General features: G+C 38.1%; 1 protein-coding gene across 1 annotated transcript; it reads left to right on the forward strand.

The window, feature by feature from the left end:
• The first annotated feature begins 1,906 nt into the window (after positions 1–1,906).
• LOC139764111 (glutathione S-transferase Mu 3-like) lies at positions 1,907–10,714 on the forward strand. The gene is made up of 5 exons (XM_071690605.1): positions 1,907–2,049; positions 3,308–3,448; positions 6,709–6,888; positions 8,866–8,961; positions 9,931–10,714. The coding sequence occupies exons 1-5, from the start codon at positions 2,014–2,016 to the stop codon at positions 10,129–10,131; spliced, it is 654 nt and encodes a 217-aa protein (XP_071546706.1). The 5' UTR covers positions 1,907–2,013; the 3' UTR covers positions 10,132–10,714.
• The last annotated feature ends 1,577 nt before the right edge of the window (positions 10,715–12,291 follow it).

The raw sequence follows: 12,291 nt of genomic DNA on the forward strand, positions 1-12,291 counted from the left end.
TTAATCAAGATATCTCATTGTGATTTAAAAAGTTTACTAGAAACATATTATAATAACAAGGAAAACTACAAATATGTGCATGCGCGTAATTCATTTTCAACGGAATGAGCATGTCTTTCTCGAACTTTTGTAACAGGTTCAATTCAAATGTATTCAGCTGGCTTCTCCTCCTCAAGTCTCCCCGTTTAGTTCAGTTCAGGTTCAGTCGGACTCTTGTTGGTGACAACTAACCATGGACCATGAAGGACAGTAACATTGTTGGTTGAGTGTGCAGGCCATTACATTTAATGAACACAACAATAAGTGAGATACTCAGCATTTTAGAGCAGAGTGGTTGAAAGACCCAAATATGAAAAGCGTTTAAGAAAAGTAAAGGGGGATGACACAGAATGTCTTTGCAAGTACTGTCATTGTCCAGTGTCTGCCAAACTTAGTAACTGAAAGACACAGCAAAACAGCTAAACACAAGAAGGCTGAAGAACCATTCAGTACTCAAAGACAAACCACAATTCCGTTTGAAAAACTTAGTGACGACGCACGGGAGACTGAAGCAAATTTACCACTAGTCATTGCAGAACACCGTTCATCACGTGTTGATCATCTCGGTGAGCTGTGTAAAGCACGATTTACACACAGAAAAGGTTGCAAGAATTTCAAGTAAAAAAATCGAAGTGTAGTGCAGTTGTGTGTAATGTGATTGCCTCACATTTTAGCAGTGATTTGAAAAGTGAAATAGACAATCAGAAGTGTTCTAGCCTCTTAATTGACGAGAGTAATGACAGTACGATAATGAAACTATTGGGTATCGCTATCCGGTTCTGTTCTGAAAGTTAGAAGTTTGCAGTGACTTTCTTGGACCTTGGTGAGTTGACTGACCGTAATGCTAATGGATTAAACTTTAGACTCTCTTTGAAATGGCAAGAAATGATGAAAGGTGTTACACATCTCAGATCCTGTATGAAATGTCTTGTAACAAGAAAAACCATGTCCTCCTGATATTCTTGAAGCATATTCTTGGAGATCACCATGGAGATGAGAACTTTGAAGCGGAGGTACAGGATGCAATCAAACTGCCAAGTGACATTCAACTTAGTGATTCCATAAGTTCTTAGGTTCTCACCCCAGGCAGAAAATTAAAGGACAGAGATTCAGCAGAGAACTAATTAGACCCACATCCTTACTTGGGGTACGTTTTTGAAAAGCAGGTGGCAAAATGTAAGTTTCCTGATTGAAAGGATATTCGAGAAAGATGCATAGATTGTATCAGATTTGGCGAAACAGCTTCGTCAACGTTTGCCAGACAATGTCCAAGTATTACAGACATTGTCATCACAGTGCAACCCATAAAACCTGGAATGAGCAAATATGTTTACTGATAACGAAGAAATTCTCGCACGCATTAAGTTCCAGTGGAGAAAGCTTCATGTATTGTGGAAATAGAACACTGGCAGGGATGCAACAGGAGAAAATCCCTCCAGTGACCTCTCTGAGTTGGCTTTGACTGTGGGTGACATTGCGTGTTAGTCATGTGAACATCATGAAGTCAAAGCTTCGAAATAGACATCAAAAGCTTAAATGCAATACTGATATCAAGTATGGTCTAAGATATGGGAACTGCTGTTGAAATTATAAAGGACTGGAAAACATTGGGTAATTGAAAGCATACGAATCATCGCATCCACAACCAGGACCCTTACATAGACCACCAAAAACCCAGGACACCGAGGACAAAGAATTGTGGAGTAGGAAATAGCAGATCTGCAATAATGGTGAGTGTGTTAGTGTTAGAGCAGTCAGTCGTACTTGTCATAAATAATCTGGGGCATCAAAGAGCAGAAATAATTCGAAGAACATTTTTTTCGGTCATTTTAGTATGTTTAGCGGTTTTTGGGTGTGAATCTAGCGCTATCTGAATTTTTGAGTTGCAACTCTGCAGTCTGTATGCCACCAGTTCAGTTGACACGCAGCGGCCGATCTTGAGAGACGTTCGTTTTGTTGCTGAGACGAGAGAAGATGGCGCCTGTCCTTGGTTACTGGAACATCCGTGGTGTTAGTTGACAATTTTCACCTCTTTGACTTTATTGAATTTGTCAATTTTGATGCATTAGAAAACTAGTTAATTTGTCATTGTTATGGTGTATTTATCACAGCGTGTCATGATATATTAAGAGAATTATGAGTTGAGTATTAGAGCCGGGACTGCTGGTATCCTGGCGAAATTTCAGCATGATGTAACTATGATTCAGCATCTGCAGATGTGTAAACGAATTTGTTTCATGCAGTAATCAGAATGAAGGAAGTTAGGGTTATAAAGGGTTAACAACAAGCAAGTGATAAGTCATAGTAATAGCGAATCATGGAAGTCAAGGTGTGGCGTTGTGTTACGTATGGCAACGTGCTTTGCTTGCCTTCGGGACCTTGATCATAGATTGAAAGTGTGAGTCATGCATTTCAGAAGCATCTTACAGTTGTTTCACCAACATGAAGAGAAAATGGATTTATACTCGTATTTTTAGAGAGTTCATCGAATTTGGCCCCTTATAAAAGGATTTAAAATGGCTTATAAGTTCAAGAAAATTCTACACACGGCCTTGTACCGTATTTTAAATGCTTTCTAAACATTTCAGTTTAAAAGATAACTAGCAGTGCTAGTGACAAATATCTTACTACTATCATTTTCGTATTTCTCTTTGCATGTTTTGTTGTATCTTCCATATATCTTGAGAAATTCTTTTTTACTTTTCAAACTCCCATGCTCAGACAAGGAAGTCTGGTGTTGCATCGTTGTGAAATATTCATAAAATAGAAAAAAAAGTTGATACATCATAAACATAGTATTCAACTGAGTGAGGTTTGTACAGTCATAGGTATGTTTCACCACCACCATTGCAATATTCTTAAATTTTGATGTTTCTTGGAACTTTATGGAATTTTGGGATACTGAATGGGACTTGTATCCATGGGTGTGTAATTTTTTTTTTTTTTATATAGATGGGATGCTGAGGGATTTTACGTAAATGCAAGGGTCTTGGAGATAGGGGCTAGTTTGCAGTCTTTAGAGGATGGTGGGTGGCCAAGGAAGTTTTCCTTGTTTGTCTAATAATTTTCCTTTCATTTGAGATATGGTTTCTAAAGCTACTAAGAGATTTTTAGTATTAAAAACATTTATATTTGCCATAGAAAACTTTTTCCAGTAAATATTGTACTTTAATATACAACTGATTTTTATTCTTGGAGGAGCTAAAGTTGGCATTGTTTTCATAACTGCCTTATGTAAATTTACTAAAGATTTTTGTTTTTGTTCCAGCTGGCCCAACCAATCAGACTTTTGCTGGAATATGTCGGCACAGAATTTGAAGACAAATACTATGAATGTGGTCCTGCACCAGACTACAACAAGTCATGTTGGTTTGATACCAAGTTCAGCTTTGGTTTCGACTTTCCAAACGTAAGTGATTTTGTAGTTATTCACCAAATTCTTCATAAAGAACGTATGATATATGGCTGGGTGGTTGTACCATGAATTAGTAAGCTGTTGTTTCAAACATCTGCTTGGCATGGCCAGTCTTGGTCATTTAAAAACTACCTCAGACCTAATTGAATACTTTTGACAGTTAAGAGCGCCAACTATTTTTATTAGAGATAACCAAAGACAAGCTAAGATGCAATGGAGAGCACTTAGGTTAAACAAGTCTAAGAACAGTCGGTGGCATATGGCTAGTTGTAGAGGGTAAGTGAAGTCTCCAGTGAAATGCACTGGTACTCATTTGCATGGGACAGAAGTTAAACTTCAAGTTGATTATTTCTTTGATTAAGATGTGGGTAATGAATAGAAAGAAGAATTATGGATGAAGTGATATTCTGTGAAGAGAGCTTGGTCTGGTTATTGATGGCACTGCAAGTAATATTCCTGCTAATTATCATTGAACGCTTCTTGGCATTCATTGTGTGCATTGCTTTCATGGTAATGTTAATATTGTTAGATGGGTGGATGCTGTGTTTATCCCTGTCCATACATGCCTCCCTCGCATACACCATTCCACGCATTCTTCCTCGGTTTCTCTCCCTCCAGTATCCCTCCACCCTATTTGCCCATGTCAGGTAGTATTCCACTTACACCAACCCCTTTAATTGTACTATCATACACTCTCCTTGTAAACTTCCAGTCTTGCATTCTTTCCTCATGCCCAAACCACCTCAAAGTATTACGTTTTCATCCATTCTACCACTCCACAATTCATTCCCTTTGCATTCCTTGCCATTCCACATCTCATACACCCTTTCATTTCTTTCTTCTTTCCATCTAGTCACACGACAGTCTCTTCTCAAATAGCTAATTTCTACTTCCTGGATTCTTGACCTCTGTGCCTCATTCCTCATCTATGTTTTGGCTGTATGAGTCAGGGTTAGAAGGACTATGCTGTCCCTTAATCCTCTCTTTGCTTCCATACTTAGACCTCTACCCTTCATTATTCTATCAAGGGACCCAATGACTCTTCTGCCCTGTACTGCTCTCTCCCTTATCTCTCCTTCCATATCACCTCATTTTCCCAAGACAGCTTTCAGATAAATTCCCTCACTTCTTTCACTCTGTATAGTTTTATGAAATCCATACTTTCACCCTATTTCCTTTCAAACACCATTACTTTGCTTTTACTTGCATTTACCTTCGATCTCCTCTGCTACTTTTACTTGCATTTACCTTCAATCTCCTCTGCTTACACTTATCAAAAAACACACAAACCTCTGCAACTCTTCTTCACTTTCTGCAAACAACACACTATCATCCATAAACAGGCTTGCCACTAGCCACCATATTTCACGGCCACACTCCTTCTCTTCATCTCTATTCCATTTTTTTGCTTTTATCTCTCTTATCACTCCATCCATATGCATATTAAGAAGCCATGGTGACATCACACAGCCCTGCCTCACACCTACAAGTATTCCAAAACTGTCGCTCAGCTCTCCATCCACTTACATAAGCATTTGCTCAGTAGAATGCTTTGATACCATGCAACTCTCTCTCTCTCTCTCTCTCTCTCTCTCTCTCTCTCTCTCTCTCCACCACCATATATCCTTAACACATCCCACAAAGCATTTCACTTGACCCTGTCATACGCTTTCTTTTGATCGGTAAAAGCTGCAAACATGTTCTTACCTTTCGCTGAATACCTTTCCATGGACATCTTTACAACAAAAATCTGATCCACACATCCTCTCCCATTCCTAAAACCGACTTGCTCTTCACTTTTTCAGAATTCAGTCACTCCCATATGGATACGTTGTCAATTGATAATATTGCATACACTTTTCCTGGTAATCTTTACAGACTTATTCCCCAATAATTATTGCATACATCCTTCACATCTTTCCTGTCCCTAAATGGGTACAACCCTCTGTTTACATGCTGAATTACATGTAAGATGCATCCACTATTACACTTTCTCCTCCCTACTTCAGCATTTCAGCCATAATCCCATCTGCTTCAGGTGCCTTTCCTACCTTTAGCCTCATTATTTCTTCCCTCCCCCATACCCATGCATATAACAACTACTTGCTCCCCTTCTCCCACATTCACCAGTTCTTCAGAATGCTCTCTCTGTCTTCCATTCACTTCTTCCTTTTGAGTCAGCAGTTCCCCTTCCTTGCTTCTCACATCAACATTTCCACTGTTACATCCACGTCTTTCCTTTTTCACCTCCTTCCAGTATAGTTTCGTGTTGTCCCTGAAACTTTTCACTTAACTTTCTTCCAGAATCTTCATCTATTCTTTCTTAGCTTTCCTCTATCAGTTTCTTAACATTCCATTTACATATTTTGTATTCTCTCTCCTTTGTTGAACTCCACTTGTGATTGCTATTGAACAATCTACTACATTTTTTTTTTTTTTGCTATCTCTCTTCCACAGTATTTCTGATATCTTCTGTCCACCATGCATTGCCCTTTTTATTCTTATATCTCATTACCTTGTATCCAATTACAGATTCTACAACCTTTACTAGTATTTCTCAAAACATTTTAAACCCCTCATTCACACATTCCTGCATTTGCTGTACTTCCATCTAAGCTTTCAGTTTCCTTCCTTTCATACTCCTCCCTGTATTTTTCCTAATACCAACCCTTTTACCTCTCCATTCTTCCTTAACACCGCACTTCCACTTCTCCCTGATCCTCATCCCCACAAGAACTGCCAAATGGTTTGAGTCTCCAAAGAATCTTCTCGCAACTCTAGCATCCAGCACAGCCTTTCTCAATTATTCATCCATTGCCACATAGTCAATCAAAGCCTTTTGTTCTTTTCCAACATTCCTCATCAATTTGTGCTAAAAAAAAAAAGGTGTTCGCAAGGAATAAACCCCTCTCAGCAGAAATATCCACAAGATAGCTTCCATTCTCATCTACTCCAGGAACTCCCCATTTACCAACCATCTCCAATTCCATCACATCCGACTTTTGCATCCATATCACCTAATACAACCTTTTTCCTATTCTGTAGATACAATTTTCAGTTGTTTAACAGTGGCATTATTTAGCACTGCAGCTTCGCTCTAGCTTTTCCATTTTTTAGATACATTACTGCTCCTCTCACTTTTGTAATATCCTCTTCCCTTTACCTATTCCACATTTCATCTCATGTAATCTTCTTTTAATAACTTAGTATTTCTTATGATTTCCCATGTGATTTTGAATCATTTTTTCTTCCAGCTTCCATATTACATTGATGGGGATGTGAAGGTCACACAGAGTAATGCAATCTTGCGTTACATTGCACGAAAACATGGCATGTGTGGCAAGACAGAGGAAGAGATGATTCGTGTTGACATACTTGAGAACCAGGCAATGGATTTCAGAAATGGCTTTGTTAGACTTTGCTACCTTGAATATGTAAGTCCATTGTAATTTCTATGTAGTGTACTGTTTGCATTGGAATTGTCTTTTTTATTATTATTATTTTGCTTTGTCGCCGTCTCCCGTGTTAGCAAGGTAGCGCGAGGAAACACGAAAGAATGGCCCAACCCATCCACATACACATGTATATACATACACGTCCACACACGCAAATATACATACCTATACATCTCAATGTATACATATATATACACACACAGACATATACACATGTACATAATTCATACTGTCTGCCTTTATTCATTCCCATCGCCACCCTGCCACTCATGAAATAACAACCCCCTCCCCCCGCATGTGCATGAGGTAACACTAGGAAAAGACAATAAAGGCCACATTTGTTCACATTCAGTCTCTAGCTGTCATGTAATAATGCACCGAAACCACAGCTTCCTTTCCACATCCAGGCCCCACAGAACTTTCCATGGTTTACCCCAGATGCTTCACATGCCCTTGTTCAATCCATTGACAGCACGTCAACCCCGGTATACCACATCGTTCCAATTCACTCTATTCCTTGCATGCCTTTCACCCTCCTGCATGTCCAGGCCCCAATCACTCAAAATCTTTTTCACTCCATCTTTCCACCTCCAATTTGGTCTCCCACTTCTCCTAGTTCCCTCCACCTCTGACACCTATATCTTCTTGGTCAATCTTTCCTCACTCATTCTCTCCATGTGACCAAACCATTTCAAAACACCCTCTTTTGCTCTCTCAACCACACTTTTTATTACCACACATCTCTGTTACCCTATTATTACTTACTTGGTCAAACCACCTCACACCACATATTGTCCTCAAACATCTCATTTCCAGCACATCCACCCTCCTCCACACAACTCTATCCATAGCCCACGCCTCACAACCATATAACTTTGTTGGAACCACCACTCTTTCAAACATACCCTTTTTTGCTCCGAGATAATGTTCTCGACTTCCACACATTCTTCAACGCTCCCAGAACTTTCGCTCCCTCCCCCACCCCATGATTCACTTTTTTTTTTTTTTAATGTGAAAGAATTATCACATGTCAGAATGCAGAAGATTACTCTCAGTATCTCTTTGCCACCAATTGCCTCACTTTTCTTTTCATGTTCAGTGCATATGACAGAAACCATAACCTCCCATCCATAACCAGGCATCACAGACCCCTCCATGATGTTTATCCCTGCCACTGCATATGCTCTGGTTCAGTCCATTGACAGCATGTTATCCCCTGTATACCATATCATTCCAATTCTTTATTATTTTGGGGGCCAAAATTTGGATTAGCATTTCAAAGTCTGATGACGACTTTCTAGGAAAGTATTCAAAATTTCTAGAATTTTTTAAACTCGCCTTGAGTATATTCTGGGACATTGATGTCATCCACCCATTGCAATTTTTTTTTTTTTTTTTTTTTTTTTTTTTTTTTTTTTTTTACTGATGACAATGAATCTTTTTTTATACTTACAAGTAACTGTTCTTTCCTAGATATTTCTATTTAGTGCAACATAATTCTTTGCAGTGACAGACTTTTACATTCACTACTGTTGTCATTTCATGGAACATGAACGAATGCAGATGAAAATGACTGAATAGTCGTAACAGGTGTCTGCAGACATATTGCCAGACCACTGTTGATACTCATTCACTAGTTGTTTTTGTTCTGTAAGTCTGGATGCACCTTTGTGCCAAATATGTACACATTTCTGTTATAATATGCCATTCTCCAGTGATATGTCCTCTTTACAGTATATACATTAGAATATATTCCCATTAATTACAAAAAATTCTGTTGTTTGTATATGGCACAAAAGAAATATTTTACGCATGGTAACATCAAGGCCCTTACATGTTCTACTTTAAAAAAAAAAAATTTTCACTGCCTCCATTTGCCTTCTCTCTCACCATATGTTTATGAGAATGCATTGAAGTGTCATGATTTGGTGGTGATTCCTTTTTTCCCCACATCAGAATGTCAAGAAGCAGCAGTATTTGGATGCTCTCCCCAAGACTATAAAGCTGTTCTCTGATTTTCTTGGAAGCCGAACCTGGTTTGCTGGAGACAATGTGAGTACAGTTATATTCTTTGCTGTAAGATGTGCTTAATCACTTAAGCTGTTTATTTTCATAGTGAAGGATATGCACTGATACTACTTTCACTCCTTAAATTTTACATTTTTAACTCTGTGATAATTTCTTTAAAGTTTGTTATAGCTTTTATGTACTTCACCTTCATTTATTTTTACTATTCTACTATTCACTACTCTTAGTGAAGTAAATTTCAAGAAAATTATTACCTTAGTTTATTTAGTCTGATTCCTAAGTTGTATTTTCATGTGGAGCAGCAATTAACATCCCCCATTGTTATGGCTCTTCCCTTGCATTGTCACTTTATTTTAAGTAAGGGTTATGTCACCCCATTCTATGTAGATTTGTTAGTTGAATCTGTGCCATAGGTTCCAGTCACAATCTTTGTTTTGATTATTGTGTGTTGCTGGTGAATTGTGATTGTCTCTCTTGGTTGGAGGATAGCAGCTTGCCATCCACTGAAGTGCTGGCTCACTACACAGCTCTCACTGACCCTCCCTACACCCAAGGGGGTTGTACTGGTAATATACCTCGCTCGTTGATGACTGCCTACTTACCTTTTGATTTAGCATTCTTTTATCCATAATTTATTACTTTTAACAGAATTTTTCTTTTAAGCATGCCAGTGCATTAAATAGTCAGTAGGAGCATTAGGTAGGGGCCTCTGCAAACATTTCGAGTTGCCAGTTTCCTGTTAAGAGTGAGGCACAAAAAGGCTTAGAGGCAGCACTAGAATTCACTAGTTATGGAAACTTGCCGCGGCCACCCTCTTGAGGGAGTTCTAGGTAGGAACAGGTGTCAAATAGTTGTAAATTACTGAGAGCATTGATGCTTTCCTTCATATGTACAAGAAATTTTTGTAGATTGATTTCAACTCATTTCCATTGGTGTATATTTTGGAATAATACAGATGAATTTCATAACATTCATGGTATTTTAACCCCACAGATAACTTTCGTGGATTTTGTGATGTATGAACTGTTTGACCAGCACCTGCTGTTGGATGAGACTTGCCTAAAGGATGCAAAGAATTTACAAGAATTTCAGAAGCGATTTGAGGATCTGGAGCCAATCAAGAAGTATATGGCTTCAGACAGATTCTTGAAAGCACCAGCGAATAATAAAATGGCAAAGTTTGGAGCAAAGTAAGACTTGGTTCTTAGTATATAAAAGAATGTGATAACAGCACCTATTTTTGTAAAGGCAGTATCAAGATAGATTCATTTTCTTTTTAGCAAAAATGAAAAAAAAAGCTTCTTGTTACTTTCATGATAATCAAGTTGATATTTCTTTTAGTTGAGTGTAAGGAAATATATTTAAGAAAGATTTATAAAGTACATTGTCATCATGCCAATGTAAAAGCTTTGAAATTATCAGTTTTGTAAAGGTAGTATCAAGAAAGATATTCATTTTAGCAAATGATATGAACAAGTACACTTCCTGTTACTTTCATGATTAAAAGGTTGATTTTTCTTTTAGTTGATTGTAAGGAAATATATTTAAGATTTATAAAGTACATTATCATCATGCCACTGTAAAAGCTTGAAAACAACTATTTCAGATGTCTTCCCTTTTGTTTTCAGTTTTCATAAGTGAAAGTTTCTTTCCAGGAAATGTTTTATTTGAAAATTTGAATATTGCGAAGAACTAAGTTTGAACTGTCATATTTTTTGCATCTGCAGATTATAAAGAAAACCTTACCAAATAAATGAGTAAAAGAGAAAAAACATAAGTATATTTAATATCCTTGTATTTAATCCTTGTAAGAGAGCTTTCGTGTAGATTGACATGTATTGCACCACGACAGTTGTGTGTAACACTTGTGAAATTCAAATACAATCCAGTATTTGGGAGGCAACTTCAGAAACAGACATAGAGAGGCCACATCCGCCAACATATATTCTCTATGTCATGTGTAATGCACTGAAACCACAGATCCCTGTCTACAAAGAGGCCCCACAGACCTTTCAATATCTTTGGGTGTTGCGTTATGTTTGTAGTGTCACAACATGGAGGAAAGTTACGTGACGCAACATTAACTACGTTCTCCTTTCTTGGTATTGCCAATTGAGTGAGTGGTTGTTACTTGGTTATTGTACCCATTACCGACTACTAGGTTCGCTAGAGCCATTATTTCAGTCAATCACCACGAATTAAGCCTAATTGTCTTTAAGATGTTCAACAGTAAGAATTTCAGAAACTGGCAACTGGAATTTACATTATTATTTTGTAGACCTGATTTTTAACGCCTATTACGTGAGCGGTATTTTCACTTCATGTTATTCTTACGTAATGCATGGGCCCTAAAGAGGGAGGCATGCAAGTTCATTCGATGAAGTTTCCTGGTAGTGTCATGAACTGGTGGTGGGCGGGATGGCGGCAAGGTAGGGAGCTCCCGAGGCCGCGCTTAACATGTCAGGCTTCACCCATCCCAGCCCTTGTTTGTGTACTTATGTGTCAGATCCAAGCTTCATTCGTCTTATTTTCAAATTCATTAAGTGTTAGAATGTACGGGGATATCAAACTTCAACACCACGACTCGTGGTAAGGTAGTCACTTGAACTTTGGAAATAATGTGTCGGTTTCGGTAAGTATTTGATATGCTACCTTGTCCATCATTCGGGGAAACAAAGGTATTTTCATTTGTCATTTACACCATTTATGAATTACTAGATGCAGCTGTCCTCGTGTTCGGGTAATGTCATGACAAAGACAAGCTTTATCAGACGGGGAGACTTCGACCATGTAAAAAGTATTTTGGGCACTTGAAATAACAAGAGGATTAAGATAAAGAGAACAGACGACACGCAATTTCATGCTTCACAATCACGTTGCCTTGCCAAGAAAACCCGTACTGTTTAGTCAGAGAAGTACATGATACCAAAGCGGTAGAAGATTATTTTTTAGTAATAATGATTGGATTATTCTTCGTGTATAGTTGATATTCCACCGACGTTACACGTCATTGGTCCCATAAAACGTCAAACAAAAGATTGTTCCTGCTGGGAAAGTTATTAAGTACCAGAATTCCACCGACGTCGGTAATGTAATATGGGATTATGTTAACACTCTGGATCAACACTTTCATTTTATATTCGATTAATGACCCCTGCATATTAAGTAAATCATTTGGTTAAGTACGTTTAACCGGGAAGGTCGTCGTCGTCTAGCCATCAGCATAATGGTTGCTAGCACAAGAGGAAAAGGAAATCGCTAGTTTGTTTCTCGTTAATGTCAAAATTCGTTCTTTAATATTTCCAACAGTAGAGTGAGTTGATAAATCTTCTAAACTGTGTCTTCTGATATATA

The sequence above is a fragment of the Panulirus ornatus genome, chromosome 48 (assembly GCF_036320965.1).
Source record: "Panulirus ornatus isolate Po-2019 chromosome 48, ASM3632096v1, whole genome shotgun sequence".
NCBI classification, from domain to species: Eukaryota; Metazoa; Arthropoda; class Malacostraca; order Decapoda; family Palinuridae; genus Panulirus; species Panulirus ornatus.

Excerpts from the sequence above, each read along its gene's own strand:
- LOC139764111 (XM_071690605.1), top strand. The coding sequence starts at position 2,014 with ATGGCGCCTGTCCTTGGTTACTGGAACATCCGTGGT. Across the intron at positions 3,449-6,708 it reads TTGGTTTCGACTTTCCAAAC|CTTCCATATTACATTGATGG; the intron begins GTAAGTGATTTT and ends TTTTTCTTCCAG. Across the intron at positions 6,889-8,865 it reads GACTTTGCTACCTTGAATAT|AATGTCAAGAAGCAGCAGTA; the intron begins GTAAGTCCATTG and ends TCCCCACATCAG.